The 17749-nt window shown below is 26.4% G+C and overlaps 2 protein-coding genes across 4 annotated transcripts; both read right to left on the reverse strand.

The window, feature by feature from the left end:
* Nucleotides 1–231: 231 nt before the first annotated feature.
* Nucleotides 232–13777, reverse strand: LOC117210464. Of its 3 annotated transcripts, none has more exons than XM_033453508.1 (20): nt 13580–13777; nt 10103–10475; nt 8197–8321; nt 7895–8061; nt 6931–7824; nt 6689–6855; nt 6576–6615; nt 5121–5288; nt 4776–4914; nt 3540–3743; nt 3269–3403; nt 3001–3177; nt 2756–2907; nt 2604–2686; nt 1953–2285; nt 1585–1852; nt 1409–1491; nt 1104–1323; nt 582–1015; nt 232–488 (listed from the first exon to the last, which is right to left on the reverse strand). In XM_033453508.1, the coding sequence occupies exons 2-20, from the start codon at nt 10342–10344 to the stop codon at nt 359–361; spliced, it is 4161 nt and encodes a 1386-aa protein (XP_033309399.1). In that variant the 5' UTR covers nt 10345–10475; nt 13580–13777; the 3' UTR covers nt 232–358. The 3 variants fall into 3 exon arrangements, with proteins under 3 accessions (XP_033309399.1, XP_033309397.1, XP_033309400.1); XM_033453506.1 differs by having other exon boundaries at nt 10103–10489; XM_033453509.1 differs by lacking the exon at nt 10103–10475.
* Nucleotides 13778–14460: 683 nt separating this feature from the next.
* On the reverse strand, nt 14461–17241 carry LOC117210425 (RNA polymerase I-specific transcription initiation factor RRN3). Its single transcript, XM_033453434.1, has 8 exons — nt 17078–17241; nt 16676–16879; nt 16357–16576; nt 16174–16282; nt 15884–16036; nt 15314–15802; nt 15063–15241; nt 14461–14977 (listed from the first exon to the last, which is right to left on the reverse strand). Exons 2-8 carry the CDS (start codon nt 16877–16879, stop codon nt 14628–14630), a joined length of 1704 nt encoding a protein of 567 aa, XP_033309325.1. The 5' UTR covers nt 17078–17241; the 3' UTR covers nt 14461–14627.
* Between the last annotated feature and the right edge of the window lie 508 nt (nt 17242–17749).

The raw sequence follows: 17749 nt of genomic DNA on the forward strand, positions 1-17749 counted from the left end.
CCTGAATTGTAACGAAATAAAACCGGTATGCCCGAAAAGACGTATGGATTTAACGCTCAACAATCAACTAAATACTTAGTTCTACATATTTAAAGTACTAAATGTTTTTACTACTTGAGATTACAAAAATGTCTTTAAAGTGCAAATGATAAATAAATTTTATAATACGATTGTCTATTTCTGATTAACACAAAAATAATCGTTATGAAAGCAAATAAAACTTTCAGTTTATACAGTTATGATTGGATGTTTTTATTCGTTTTATGAAGTATTAACTACATTTATTACATAGGTAAATGATTCCATGTTTATTTATGAGTGTGGACTAACTTTATCATTATAAAAAAGAAAGTAACATTTATTTACAAGAATCAAATGATTCTCCTTTGTGCTTTTTGGCCGCTTGAGAATCATCTTGATTCTCAGTTTTTATCATTAACCTGGAAATCCGTTTTGACTTTAAGTAGGACATCGTTTCGCTTGATGATCTACAATAAAAATTAATTAATTAAAGTTTGTCGGTTTTATCGCAGAATAATTTGTATTTAACAATAGGTTAAATTGTAAAATTTTGTATTTACCTTGGATGTGGAGTCTTAGTCTCAGTAAACATTTCTGTTGAATTACTTTCAGATGAACTAGAACTTGTACATGGAGAATACGGAATGATCTGGTATGTAGTTCTACTAACTACCTCAGTAGTTGGTTCTGTATTTTCTGCTTGATTTGGTATATTATTACTAATACGATTTTCCCCATCTAGTATAGGCTTTTTCTTATCTTCAACATCTGTTTTCACAGATTTTATATCAACATGATTCTCAGCCTTAGTTTTTAGTTTACCATCTTGTGTGGGAAAATTTACAGTTGGTATTGTTATATTTCTATCTCCTTTTCCTGCAATCATTAAGTTAATCAATAGTTTAGAGAGTTCTTCCCTTTTCCTTGTTACTACTATTTCCTCAAACCAATTTTTCAGTGTCTTTATTGGCAATGTATAATCTTTAATGGGATTCTGGAAAAAAAATTTATTATTGTACAATTTGTAATGCTACCTCGTCTACCAATTATACCAATGATATAAACTAAAAAAATAAACCTACTTTAAAGAAGCTCTCTACGTATTGTAATACATATAATCCGCAATCAGTGAAATTTGATTGCTGAGGAACTTTCAACGATGCTCCTTTAATAGTATCTTTTGAAAACACTTTCTCATTTCCCATTTTTGCAACATACTCACAGCTTAAGTAATCTCTTAATGTAGCTACTACACGTGCTCTACTTGCCCCCGCAAGAGAGTCAAATATTAATATGCAGGGTCTATAAAAAATAAAATAAAAATATGAATAAATATAGTATCCTATTTGGAACGTCACTTGTTTTAAAAGTATATGCAAATACTTACACTTTTATAGTCTCTTTCTCCTGCTGTATATTTGGTTCGACATTTGAAGATAAACCTTTATTTTCTGCATTTTCTGATTCATCCTACATTAGAAATTGCCAATAGCATATACTTTGATACATTTATAATTTATTATAATCTATATTAAAACACAACTTAGTTTGCGGCACACTTACATCATCTTCGCTATCCATCTCCATTTCTTCGTCATCGCCTTCAGCTTCGTCTCTTTCTGAACCATCATCACCTTGATCTATAGTCACAGTAGTTGTCACTGGTTTGAGAGTCGTACTTCCAATCGTGACAGCTTGTAGTTTTACTTCCTTTAATTTTTTACTTTTTTGTACAGTCTTGCGAACATCATTTTCATCACATCGTTTTGGCTGTGCAAAAACTTTACCCACCAAACCAGGGAAACAAATAATAGCCAAAAACCAATGGGCACTGTAATATTATTTTATATAACAAGTGTCACTTGGAAATATTTTAGATTAAATAGAGACATAAAAACAGAATTGAGCATTTGAGAAAGATAAGTACTTACTGTTCATTTATAGGAATTATAATAAAATCTTTTTCAAATATGTTAACGTTTTTCGTCCACTTTTGTACTCTTGCATGTCTCTTGGCAGCGGGTGAAAGAGGTACATTACTTTCACCTGCTTGAGCATGTGGACTTGTTAATCGTTTATAAAAATATGAACTGAATACATGAGTTCTATGTTGATCAGATTCTGATAAAACCTCCAGTGTCAAATATTTTAGATAGAAGTCTATAATTACATCGTTTAAAAACTGATCCTCCCCAAGACATAAATAATCTTCAGTGTTAATCGCTATACCGCCTTTTGCAGGTGGTGGAGGATATACAGTTATTCTGTAAATAACAAATCGTACATTATACGAAAAGTGAAAACTGTTAATTGTAAAAAGGAAATGTTTCAAATAAAAGTGGAGAATATAAGAAGAAACAGATTATGTTAACATTTATTTGACCAGCTTTGAAAAATATCCCGAGAATGAAGAAGTTTCAATATTAGTTATAGAAACTATAAATATAATAAAAAGTATAAGTTTCAATTTAAAATATTAATTGTTACCATCAACTCATTCCCAAGTAAAATAAGAAGAAAAAAAAGGAAATAGTATAAATATGATTATTTATTCTAATTCTGTAATTAAATTTGTTTCTTACGTCTGTATACCGCCATTGACATTTGAATTAGTTGTTGTTCCAGTTTGGTTTTCTTTTCTAGATGAGCTTTGTATTTTTAGCTTCTGAAAGAAGGCGAATTATATTTGAGAGATAGTAATTTTACATACTTATCAATAACATATATTACTCACATCTTTCGGCGATGCTCGTACAAGGATATCATTTGCCTCCTTTGAGCTTAATTCCTCTAACAAGCGTCTTCGCGAAAATAAAGATTTTAGCACAACTTTCGATTCTTCGGATAATTTCTCTGGTAGTAAAGTTATACGTTTATGTGTATGATCTGTAAAAATGTTAACATTCTCATTTCATTTATAATTATATATATATATATGTAAAATATATTATAAAGTATAATATATTTTAAAGTTGATACCTTTTCCAGCAGGATCATAATACGGCCCTTTTGGATCCTGCATTCCTAATAATTCGCGAATCATAGCTCCAGTATTAGTAGATGTATAAAAGAAAAGCACTGGCATTGCTTTGCCAAAATGAATTAGCACTTTTACTATATCTTGGATTTTAACTTCTAATGCTACGAAAGTTTTATCTGCAACAAAAATGCGCGAATATTTTTATATGACAAATACCTATCAAAATAACATATAATTATGAACATATAATAATTAGTAAAGGATTACCATCTTCTAATAGGGGTACACCAAATCTTACTCCAGTTTGCGAGATTATGACTCTCTCTCGAGGAACATATTTATAAGATCCTATCCTTACTGTTCGACACAACAAAGAAGTATGTGGAGATTGAAGAGAATTATCTGAAAATATTTATTTTCACGTTTTCTCATTATATATATAATTACATTCAAAATGCAATAAATTGGAATCAACGTATTTTATAGAAGTCATATACATATGTAAAATACGTAAAATATGAAGCATATTGCAAGATACCTTTAATATCTTCACTCTCCATAGCATAATCAGAACTCACGCTAGAAATAGAATTGTTCGTAATTACGGGTTCCTTCTCAAGAATGGTTTCCATTTCTTCACTAAAATTATTACTTGCGTCGTTTGAAAATATATTGTTACTAGAGCCGTCCGATCTTTTAATTTTGCTTTCCTCCTCTTCGTCAGATGATATTGTCAGACACTCTGTATAAGAAATATCATGTCTGAGCTGTCTGTATGTCATAAGATATATAAAAGAATTCACTTCAAAATTTTTGTTGTATATAAACATAATTATAGTAATAAAGATTATTCGATTCAATTGTAAGACACAAAAATACGGTAATAGAAACAGTATTTTTCTCAAGGTCGTTCGTTCCATGTTTTTCTAAATTATTAATGCCTTTATTCAAATCTCTAACATTACAATAAAAAAGAAAAAGAAAGTATTAACTTATTTATATATTTAGACACATCGCGAAATAATATATGAGACAAGACCTACAACACATTTATAGTTCGGAAAAATTCGAAAAAAAAAAGAAGAAAATGTAAAGCTTTAAAAAATTTACAAATTTAAAGAAACATAAACTATTAATATTTTAGACGTTTAGCATGTATAGACGTATAACAATAATAATAATGAAAATTAATACATATGTATATGAAGTAGTGTTTACTATAAATTATGTCATTATTAACATGAATGTTATCGTCATCGATCATTTAACAAGTAATCAAAAGAAGCTAAATATGTTACTTCACATTATTATGATTTTAAACAATAAATCACTTTTAATCATGAATATAATCTCTTGTGTAGACATGATTGTATTATAGATATTACTTGAATAATGTGTCAAATATACAAAGTAGCAAAGTTAGGATGTACATTCAAATAAATATTTCTTAAGCATTTATTTCTATATATCTTTCACATCAAATATCTCGCAGTGTGTTAGGCATACAATGTAAATACATACCATTGATTTTTGTTTTTAATTTCTCTTTAGTTCAAGCACTAAATAAAACATATGGTTCCATTTAAAAAAATATTGATGACCTTGAGAAAAATATTCCTTCCACTATCATATTTCCTTTTGGAAAATTGTGTTATTTTGCTCATTTTTCTTTCTGCTATATTCAGATGCAACAGAGATGTTCAGCCATACTGTTTAAACTTACACAAGATAATATTGTATCGTTGAATAAAATCATATAAATTATTTTTTCTACCTGGCTCTTTATGAATAGGCCTTGGTCTTGAAACGCCACCTCTTCCTCTTCCCCTTCCACGTTTATACACAGACCCATCTCGCTCCAATTTCTCTAATTTTGCCGATGAATTTCGTTCGTTATTTTTCTTGTAAAAAGTCTACAAAAAATGAACATAATAATACAAACCTAAAGATTTATATTATAAATTATATTTGTATCATAAAGAATTTATATTACATTTCGTAAAATAGATATTATAATGGACTTTAAATTAAATTTATACGGAGATGACAAGTTAATATCACAAATTTTAATCTTAGATACATCTAGAATATTGATTTTTTAGAGCCTTATAATCCTTACGTCAATGGTTAGCATTGTTTCTTTCTTTTCTTGCATACCCATTGTCATTGATATAGATTTCACATCTTTGGGTAATTTTCTTTTACATCTTAGACATCGATTAAAGTCAATAGAACTGATACCGCAATGGGAACAGACAGCCAACATTCCTTCAATGTATATAGGTTCCTGCAAGACATATCGAAAATAATAAATAAAAGATATGAAAAATACATTTATATTAAAAAAATATCTTTATTATATGTAAAAGAAATAAAATTCATTGTTATGTAATATGTTATCATATTATAAATAAATATAATTGTGCTATGATAATAGAATGATTAAAATTTACGAAAAACGTGGACCATTCAATGTGTGCACTGTAGTCATAATTTTAATATTCTACATTCTATATTTTTGTTTATTTAATTGTTTCAATAATAGTATTTGTCTATATGACAAATGATGTATGTAAATGATAATTTATATGATGTTCCTAATTAATAATTATTTTTGTCAGTAATTCCGTTAAAATTTTTAGAAATGCTATGTAAATGCCTTTAATGAAATAAAAATTTAAATTTCATGCCAAAGAACATTCTTAGCCGAAATATAAAAATTAAATATCTAATTTAAACTTATACTTAACAATATAACTATATCATTTAATATATAGATTTAACAATTCATGATAGATGTTACACGTGTATTGTTATACTTCGATTTTAAATTAAGGTAATAAATTTAAAGAGAAATTTGATGTGTAATTACTCTCTAAAATTAATCTCTATGTGTAGCTTTTCAATGTTTAAATATATAAGCAATTTAAAAAGAGGCTTCATGCATTTTACACATTGTTTCGTCAATATTAAATAATTTGTTACTTTCATGCAATATCAATCATTACAAATACGAAGAGATGCGTTATATAAACATTTTTGTGAAAAAATGGTTCAATCAATTCACATATTAATTGCATTAAAAATTCATGTATCAACCAAAATTTATATATTAATTATTTATGACATTTATTTTTCACATAATTCTTATGATAATTTGATTTGTTATTGTTTCATATTTTATTATTATTCATTTTTATTCTGGTAATAGTTATATAACTTAGTTATGACGTTAACATTCATAGAAATTTTATAGATTTTTAGTGCAGTTACAAACTAGCTTTCAAGCTAGGCTTCAAAAATATATGCATCTATGTAATATATTTTATTTCATGTATCAAAATTAAAATAATTTTTATTTTATTATTCCTTCAAAAAGAGATTGAATACTTCTCCAGCATGATTTCATTTTAGTTAAGCAAAACATGCTTACAGTGTTACTGCTTTTTATGCATAAATATAAAATACATAATTATAAAAATGTTTATATAAATTATATTATTACAAACCAAAAATTAAATAAATGTTTTATATATTATCAGAAGTTGTATAAAACTAAAAAATTACAACTTACCTCATTTTGTTGTACAGGATTACTATTCTCATCTGGTGAACTGAAATGTTCAATATAATATATAAAAATATTTTATGTGTTAACTTCAATCAGTGATATATTTAAAAGCTTACCTATGAGAATTCTCTAAATTAGTATTTGCACTATCTTGAGAACTATCATTTTCACTCATATCATATGAAGCAACTGCACCAGGCCCAGCTTCTACAATGTAATTGATACCCAACATAGGATCGGAAACTAAAGAGACACTTGTTTTTCCACAAAATACAATATTTGCCTACAAATGCAAATCATGTTTAATTAATTCAATTAACAATTTTTGTAAAATTTCTTTTGGTGACTATTAACATACCTGTTCCAGTAAATCTTGAACTGTACAATCTTCGTTAGGTATGTCAAATGTAATTAATCTCTGTTCACCATTTGAAAGCATAACTAACATTTTTGCAGTATTTCCTTGTATTTGAGGTTGAACTTTAGTATTTGTTGGATTATGAATAACTTTTTCAAGATAAGCGATACTTTCAGTAGAACCATTTTCTGAATCAGTTTGCGAAGGAAAACTTTGTTGATTTATTGGATCTTTTTCACTGACTGATGAAGATTCCAGAGATTCAACATCCATAGTATTAAGCACATTTTGAGATGGAGGTGAAAGTGGTGATTGTTCATACTGAGATTTTTGTGATATGGTTTGTTTCTGAAATTGTAATTGTGATGACGATGACATTTGTTTCTGTTGTACTGAATTTGTAGTTGTTTGTTGCCGTGGATTATTCAATGAACTTTGCACTGATTGTGAAGCAATATTTGATAATTTCTGCATATTATTTCCTTGTAATCTTTGATCATTTTGCACTTGTCTTTGATTTTGCATTTGTTTTAATCTTGTTTGTTCCATTTTAGGCTGTTGCACTTTTAAGGAACTTTTTGGCAAGGTAGGAGCTTGAGGTCTACTATGAACTGTACTCAAAGGAGAATGTATTTGTGTAGAAATTTGTGTCACATTCTGTCCAATGGGACTAATTGTTTTATTACAAAATGGTGTAGATGCTCTGATAGACGCATTAGCGTTTGGTATTTGAGTTCCAATGTTATTTGTTACATTCACCCTGTCAATGGATGATGTTCCTATTTGTACACTATTTGTTGATAATCGATTTCTGTTTTGGTATGATTTAAGTGGTTTTCTTTTTACAATTTCAGTATTCGATGAAGATAATTCACAAAGTCCATGTAGAAGATTCTAAAAATATACAACTGTTATTGCACTTAATAATTTGCAAAATAAAACTATTATGATTCTTTACACTTACTTGTGAAGAAGTATTATTTTGATTTTCATTTAAATTGCCAGTTTGAATTTTTTCTGATATCAATGCATTCTGTTTTGAAACTGCATTTACATTAATACTATTTTCTTGCATTTTTATCCATTGTATTTGTTGTCCATCATTATTACAACCTATAAATGTTTTGGAACCTAAATAAGAAAACAATGTTCTTATAAATTGCTTTATTCCTTCATTGTAACCATAAAACTTTTCCTTTTACATATTAGTGTAAATTCTTTGATTTAATGCACTATTAAGATGATATACAAATTCATTAAATTTACCTTTATTATCCACAATGTTTACAATGTTCCCTCCTACAGTATTATCATTTACTGTCGTAGCCTTTAATACACCTTGGGGTGAAGTTAATTCATTTGTATTTGTTTTGATTATAAAAACGTTTTGTCTGAAAGTAAAAATGCATCATTTCAATAAGTTGAAATATGAGAAAACTCAAAACAACGAATATTTTAATAAAATAGTGCAAACTACTTCCTGTCTGAGTCATTAGTATACATTTATAAATCTACTAAATATATTTCTAATGAATGGTTCTGATGACAAATTGAATAAATTGTGATTGAAGATATGTTTTATGGTCCCTACATGTCAATTATGTGTATAATGTTTATAAGTGAGAAGCACGAGGAAAAAGGGGTGCATTGCTATATTTTAATTGCATTCTATAAAATATAATTAATTCTTCCATTTCATATATATTCTGATACAAATACTATATTACCAAATACAAAATTTTTAATTTTATAAGGTCAGCACCATGATACTTTAATACAAATACTATTAAATGGATTATGTTAATAAAAAGTACATTTTAATGTACTTGTATTATAACTCATTGCATACGAACTTTTTAAGATAAGTTTGGTAATATTATTGTTATGTGAACAATTAATTATAGAACCCATAGAGCTAACAGATGCATATAAATCATTAAACAAAATTTAGGAAAAACAAATTTCAAAACACAGAAAATTTAATGTGATATAATTATATGTATACATAAATGGCAAATATATATTAATATTTAATAAAATAAAGAAGTTCAGAAACATATATTTCATCATATTATTATTATTTAAAAATATTTGGTTTATTAGTGTACATTATACCTTATATTTGAAATTGGTTTATTCTTTCATAGTTATGTGTTCCTATCATGTTATATGATTATAATTTTATGATATTTTATAATTTTAGCAAATTGTTAATACATTCGATATTCAATGAATGAATGATATAATTACACTTATTTGTTGTGTTATATTTCTATACTTGTTTGTTGTGACTTATTTCATAAAGTGACACGAAGTGAATAATGAAATTGATATGATATGCCCAGATTTTACATGCTTACATAAATTTACTATGATTTAGATTACCCAAATACAATATTTCATTATTAAATCAGTAAACCTACTGTGTAATTACAAAAGATTTCTTTGAGGCACACATGTACAATACATATACATATACATATACACACATATATGTATGTATATATATATATATACACTAGTGTAATATATTTTAAATTTACATTTCAGTGTTACAAATAAACAATGCACTATTATTCTTAATAATTTTATTAACAGAAGCAAATTCATAACTTTTTTAATACATCATGTTTCTATATATATAGCTAGAAGACAACCTTAAGAAGTTTTTATTAATATGCTATATTTCTATAAAACATATCAAAACAGACATAATTGTCTGTTAGAATTACAAATTTAAATGCTGACACAATATAATTTTATTCTAAACACATTATACATATACATGAAATTATATAAATCTATTTACAAAATTGTGTGTAATTAAAATAATTTATTTAAATTATTATATAATTGCAATCGTATTACATACTATAAAATATATTTTCATAATGCAACATGAATAAAAATATTTGTTATATTCTAATAACATGCTGTATAATTGATATTTAGTTTTCATAATAAGCACCACATACCAATACCCCCTTTGTTTTCCTCGAGTATCTAACAGTTCTTATATTGCAATATGTATATTAATGTGTGTGTATGTGTGTATATATATATATATATATATATACACACACACTCATACACACACAAAAGACTAAAAGCACGAAGATACTACACTGCTACTTCAATATTTGGATAATTAAAATGCATGCGCACAAATTACCCTTGCTCCAATTGTGTTGCAGAAATTTGACTCCCTAAATTAATTTGCTGTGAAAATATCGCTTGCCCGCTGTTTTGTGGTGCAGTGGCATAAGCCAAAAATTGTTGAGAACCATTACCACCATTATTTATGTCTTCAACAACTAATTGTACACTTTGTCCCTCAACAGAGCAAATTCTCTGTACTTCTTGAAGTGTTAATGTACCACTGGCATTGGTCACGAAATTATAATATTGTGCCATAGTATTTAAGACTTAAATGCTTGCAAATATGATTTTTTGTCAATCAATGTAGATCAAATGAATCAATGTCACTACTATGCCAAATTACACCAGTCCATCAGTATCATATCTGTAGAACGATGAATTAGTATCTGCACAATAAAACCTATTAAAAGTAATTTAAGATTACTTGTGTTTTTCTATGATATATGTTTACATAAGTTAAGCTTTATTATTTCATAGAAAATGTGAATATAAAAATACATAAACAAACATTAAAAATAAAAATGTAGTGTAATATTAGATCAGGTTAAATTAACCTTGGTTAATGATAATATATATTTGCATCATTGCTTTTTGGAATGCATATCATATTAAATTTTTGTTCAGATTTGTAAAACCAAAGAATAATAACATTACTGATGATAAAACGAAAGAATTACATATACCAATTATAGATAAAAAATCACATATTTGCAAAAAGTATTTTATTCCCAAACTGAATGGCAATTATACTTTTTCTTAAATTAATACTTTACATTTATTTTATAAAATCTTTTTTTTAATTACATTTCATGTATATTATGATAGATGTTTAAAATAGGTATATATTATATATGTATATAGAAACTAGAACAAGATCTTATTGAACTACAAAATATAACATTAATAAATATAGAAAGCATATCAAAAATATTTTATTTTATTTATAAATAGACATAAAGTAAAACTTCTTAAGTAGTCTCCTACACACAGCTTTTTAAATATTGCTTAAAACCACCTTAAATCACATCACAATTAAAAATGAAATCTAAACATAAATTTCTGTTGCAAGATCAAACTATATAAAAATTGTTGTACAACATGTGCTTCAAAGATTTACAATTTTAACAATAAAAAGCTATTATTTTCTTCATGTAAAGAATATATTCTAATAAACCTTATAGACAAAAATATCTTTCTAATTTATAGTAGCATGCAAAATTTTAAGAAAGAGAATTTGTATGATCTTGAAATTATTTAAATAGCATACAGACAAATTTATGTGAATATTAAATTACACAATTTTCTGTACTATACAATGTTTAAGAAGTTTCATAATATATTTACGTTTATTTTATTTCACATTGTGAGATACGTCCTATTATCATATATATAATACGTATTCTCATATCAATAGCAATAGCTTAATAAAAATGTAAATAATATATTATTGAGAATATGATGTTTAATGTCCTCTATAAATACTTCATTAACAAAGAAAAAGTTTACTACAAAACTCCTATATTATTAAAAAGTAATGATTTCACTATTCTCTAATAATATTAACTAATAGAATTTACATAATAGTTCGATTTATATATAATTAAAACTTTTATGATTGTCTAAATATTTTCTAAAATTTTGTGCATTTTCGCTAATATAAAATATTTATATCTTCTGTTTACAAAAATGTAATACACATATACATACAGTATATCTTGTTTATTTGTACATGCGCTATATTTCCTTAATTATTGAAAATACTAAAAAATGTTTCATATGAAAGTTGTTTGATTTCATGGGGGAAACTTAGTAAGATATTGTTTACATTCTTATTTAAAGAAATTTCAATGCCAATGTAACTTCTTTAAATGGAACTACATGTGTACATTTTTCTATACATTATTTGATGCATTTTTTGACTTTAATCTAGTAAAACTTATCATATGAAAGACAAGAAAAGACAACGCTGTGTTTTTATGTTTACGATTTCTTTGTCTTCCAAACAATAAGTTTTACAAAATTGAAGTTAAAATATATTTTACACTAATCATTTTTCAACCCGAGTTCTTTAATATGTACTTTCCTGTAGAGAATTAAAGAATGCATCAGGTGGCATATAAAAAAATGTAGTTCAATTTAAAAAACATTATATTGGCATTGCAAATCCCTTTAAATAAAAAACTAAAAAAATCTTGTTCTCTCACAAAATCAAACAATTTTCATATGAAACATTTTTTAGTATTTGCAATAGTTAAGGATATAATAGCTTGTAAACCGATAAACAGGACATGCTATATATATATATACATATTCAATAATATTAATAATTAAAATATTCTTTTGATAATAAAAATACAGTTTTCTCACAAAATTATTTTCTCCACCCGACTTATTAAAATTACCTTTAATTAATATATTCAAATAGTTCATAGAGTGCTTTATACAGAATCTCATAAAGTACTTCTGAATAAATGTGAATAATATAGTTCACAACATACATGTATAAAACCATATAAATCTAATCAAGTACAAAGTATCATCGAAAACATAGAACACAGAAAAGAAATTTGTTAATAAAATATTGCTAAGTATTGTTAATAAAATAAGCATTGTAGTAAGAATGTGTTTCTAAGATATTTTGTTTGGAAATTTGTATATTTTTATTATCACTTTGTCAATAACTATAATAATTATTACTCAATGCAATAAAAATACATGATTTAAATATATATTTTACAGTTACAATAAATTTTCAATAGATTTAAATACAAGAGATATGTTGAAATTCAGATGAGGAAATCTCTAACAAATTATTGGAGTTTTTATAACACATGTAATATAAGTTAATAATTAATATGATATTTTGAATTATAATATGTAAGTATGTAAGTACAGAATAAAATTGAATGTAAAAATTATCTCTACTCTGTGCGTGTAGGTGTGTGCGTACGTGCGTGCATGCGTGCGTGCATGCGTGCGTGCGCGCGCGTGTGTGTTGTGTGTGATTTCTAATATTATTATTGTTTTTACACTTGTAAATACAAAATGAGAATTTGAAATAATATCCCAATTATGAGAAATAGTTAAATTTCACAGAATCATAACCTAGAAAACAAAGAAACAAATCGACCTGGTTTCCATATATCCGTTAAGAAATTAAAATAATAAATTAAAAGTAAACACGTGCACTAGAAATACACATATTACTATGTATAATAAAATATATTTACAATTCAACATCAAAACGTGCGAAGTAAATGACGGTAGAACTGTTTGAGAATTTTACCATAACCTTATTTCAAAATTTCAATTATCTTAAGCAAAAATTATAATGAAATAGCACTAAGAACATTTACATTTTGCTATGTTATAAAGCTATTTTATTGTCAATTTCATATAAAAAACATGCGGAATTACCGACTTGAATATGAGTCGACGTCTAGTGCACACGTTATAAATTTTTTATTAAATTGACAACCATGATACTTACAGTTGTTTGTGGAAGAAGAAATAAATACACAATCCCGAATTCGGCAGTAGTAAATACTCCTTAGATTGTATTCTAGTTATTTCGATATAGTTCGCGCAAGTAAATAACAATTCCAATTCGCCATTTTACGTTACCGTTTACGTGAAAGAATCGCAAAGCAACCGATAGACCGCAAAAGATTACGCCACTGCGTCACTGAAGTAGAATTTCCGGGTCCGGTTTTCTAAAACATTAACGGCGCGAAATTTGGTATGTTATGCCAACTACAGTTTTTGTGAGATGCCAATACAACGTATACTTAATTTGTGTTCATTATTTAGTGATATATTGTTATATTGTTTATATATTGTTAAAATCTTACTTCATTCACGCATATAAATAGAGTTAATAATGAATATAGGTAATAATTCTCAAACCTTTCTAATGGAAATTTCTTAAAAGTTTATAATAAATTTCACGTTATAATACACGTTATATTGTTAAAATCTTACTTCATTCACGCATATAAATAGAGTTAATAATGAATATAGGTAATAATTCTCAAACCTTTCTAATGGAAATTTCTTAAAAGTTTATAATAAATTTCACGTTATAATACTACAATTTGTTACAAACGATTTATTTTTCAGATTTTAATATCTTTAGAGAAAATGAATTGTAAGATAAATATATTGTTCATGTTTTTAAATTTACAAGGAACTAGGAAGTAAAATTCACAGATAAAATGTATTTAAATGTAATTAGAAATTTAATACAAATTATAGATTATATTTATTCTACTTCTATAATTATGAAATTTTACATATTAATATTTAGAATTTATAAGTATAACAACAAATTTGCGTATATCTCATTTACTTTTTTATTAAATTAAAATTTTACATTTTATACAAGTTTCCAGATTTATTTTAGAAATACTATATTTGTCTGATCTAAAACAGTATAATATTGTTTTTATAAATATTCGATTTATTTAAAAAGATGATTACACAGAAATGAATTCAGAGTATATTAAAACATACTCTGTGTTAAATTTTAAGAACTAAATCTAATATTCAGTCATGTATTCAATATATCCTCTATATTTCATACTTGTTCTATGTGCCCTGCTATTAACGTTATCACGTAATACAGGAATTATCCTCTGTCCACTTCGTTGTAACGTATAAGTATTAAATGGGGAAAAGATTTCAACTGTAGGTGTTGTTCCTTTTTTGCTATCGAAAAGAGGTAGTTGATTCCGTGTGTTATTTTCAATTACGGTATAACAATATGCCAATTGATATATTCGGGTAATTTCTGCAAAACTATGCGCAATTTCAGGATGACAAGCTTTCAATGGGTTTAGTTTACAAGTTATAATTTTCGCTAAATCCAACTCTTGTAAATATAACATGTCTGAAAGCAAATAAACAAATAATATCGAACGTTAGTAGAATTAAGAAAAGATGTATATATTGTTTCATTAAAATGATGTATTTACATTTTTTTGAATCAGGATAATCATTATGCCTTTTAATAATTATAAGAAACAGTGCTTCACAAACAGAATAAAATACACTGTGTTCTTTATTTCCATCCTCTATATAGTTTGAATGATCCTGCATGTTGATATAATCATGTATCCATTTGGATATTTCAAATTGGACTGCTTTTACTAACCTAATAAAAATAAAATATATAAAATCTTTATGTATACCTTTTGTATTATGTGTTACATTATTAAAAACATACCCAGTTGTAACGAATGTTGCTGCAACAAGTAAACTAGCAATATATACTACAGACGATTGTCGTATAATAGAGGGTACATTAGGATTGGATGCTTTCTGCCATAACCAATCTACAAAAGCCTCCGTAACAGCTGTTTTAAAACTACAAATATAGAACATAATATACTGCACGTATTGACTCGCATGAGTGGGTAATATTACTGTTTCAAATATTTGCAATATATCAAAATAGAGACTTCTTAAACATTCCACTTGCAAAACTCCGTTAATAAAACAACAGTTGTACATATATTTTAGGATCAGTTCCATACACATATCCAATTTATGAGCTATTGGATGTACTTCATCTGTTTCTGTTATATTATTTTCTTCAACAACATTATTCACATTACCAAGTATACTGTCACATTCACTAGCATCGTCCATTAAGTCTTCATCTTCTTCATTTTCTATCTCTGAACGTGGTATATTTACATCTAATACCATTAACCTATTATGAAACAGAAATCACTTACAATAAAGAACTTACTTTTCATCCTAAAATGATAAAATTAGATTACAGCGATATTACCTGTTAATAATTAGAGATAGAATATCAGATCGTAACTGTGGTGCGTAACTTAATATTTGAATCAATGCATAAACATAAACTTCATGCGTACGAGTTCCATGAACAATATATGGGAACCTTGCTCTAAGAGATTGCAATAGAAGTTTGCTTGACCTTAAACAGATTTTTATAGAAATTATTATATTTTTAAATTTTACTTATGAATTATATACATACATTATTTATAAGAGAGAGAGGGGGGAGAAGAGCATATTTTATAAAATACTAAAAATGATATAGTAAATACTTACATTGGCACAACTTTCAAAATTTTTTGAAGGACATTATGTATATGATTTAATCTTTCAATATCTTCTTCTTTGCATTTTTCATTTTTCCATTCATCATCATTATCCTCATCTACGCAAAATAAAAATTTTAGTTATAATCCATCGTTAGAGCCACTTATATAACAATAATTTCTTAAAATATACCTGGTTTAAATTGTTCAACTAAACTGTCTATTGTATTTTTAGCATAATGAATTTGCATACAAATTAAATCTTCAATAAATGCTTTGTAAGCAGATGTGACATCTATAGAACGGTTTGTCCATTTTATTTGTAGAAGCGTTTCTACAAATACTTTGTGGATAGGACCAAGTAATGATATACATTGTCTTACATTTGATAAAAATTCTATTAAATCTGTGTCCTAAATTGAAAAGTAATAGATTCAAATTAGAAATATCGAATAATATTTAATCGAATAAAACTAGGATAATATAAACTATTTCAATAATTACTTAAATACCTTTATATTTGAATCTCGTAGAATACATATTAAATCTTCATAATCTTTTGTTCCATTACCAGCTTCAAAATTATAGATAATACTTTTGAGATTTTTTGGAAGTTTGAAATGTACTCTATTAGATTGTCTAATAAGTTGTGATCTAACTCCAGGAGATTTTAGAATCGACGAGACACTACTAACCCTTGAAGATACAACTGACATCTGTTGAAAAATAATATATTTATCGTTTAAGGTAATTTATCTAAAACATAATTCTAATATCACAAAATATACTAATATTGAAACTGTTAAAAAACACTATGTAATGTTTATAATATTTATTAAAACTACCAAGCACACGTATTCAAAAAGGTAAAGAGGTTATGATATATGGTAGCAGAAAATTTGAACGATACTTACTTTTACAATTATATTTATAACTTTCTAATGTGATAATACTTTTAATAATTTCAAATCATACATCTGTTTACATTTCGAACTTGTATTACTGTATAAATATTACTAAGTATTCTCACTCGCTTTTTCTTCCTACATGTGACTGGACAACCGCTTCCACTGAATACGTACCATTGATTAAGTACAAGATAGACCTGATATTCAATACGTTTTCATCTCCCGTGTTTTTGGAGCCACTTGACCATCTTATAATTTTCGTGTTGTATGCGACATTATCGATTAGGTATAGTAGTGGAATGTATATGATAATTCACCATAACAAATCACAGAGGGCATAAGAAACACAGGACAGAAACGTCGGACAGGAAGTTCGATATTCTGTATCTGCCTATGTTATGTACATATGCGTATGCTTATGCGAAATGTACATATATATTTACTTTGTCGTGTACTATTTGGTCGTGTCTACTTTATCCTTAGTCGTAATTAATAATGTTATGTAAGTAGTAACTACATGACTACGCCATTCTTTTTTATCCACGTTAAATTGATTTTAAAAAAGATTATTTTAACTGGAAACATTGAATAATTAGTTTTTTTAAGGGATGCAAATAGATACCTATCCGTTTTGTATCAAATTTTTATAAAATTCGTAGGAAAATAAAAAGGAAATAT

This window comes from Bombus bifarius, unplaced genomic scaffold, assembly GCF_011952205.1.
Source record: "Bombus bifarius isolate JDL3187 unplaced genomic scaffold, Bbif_JDL3187 scf7180000008203, whole genome shotgun sequence".
In the NCBI taxonomy this organism is placed as follows: Eukaryota; Metazoa; Arthropoda; class Insecta; order Hymenoptera; family Apidae; genus Bombus; species Bombus bifarius.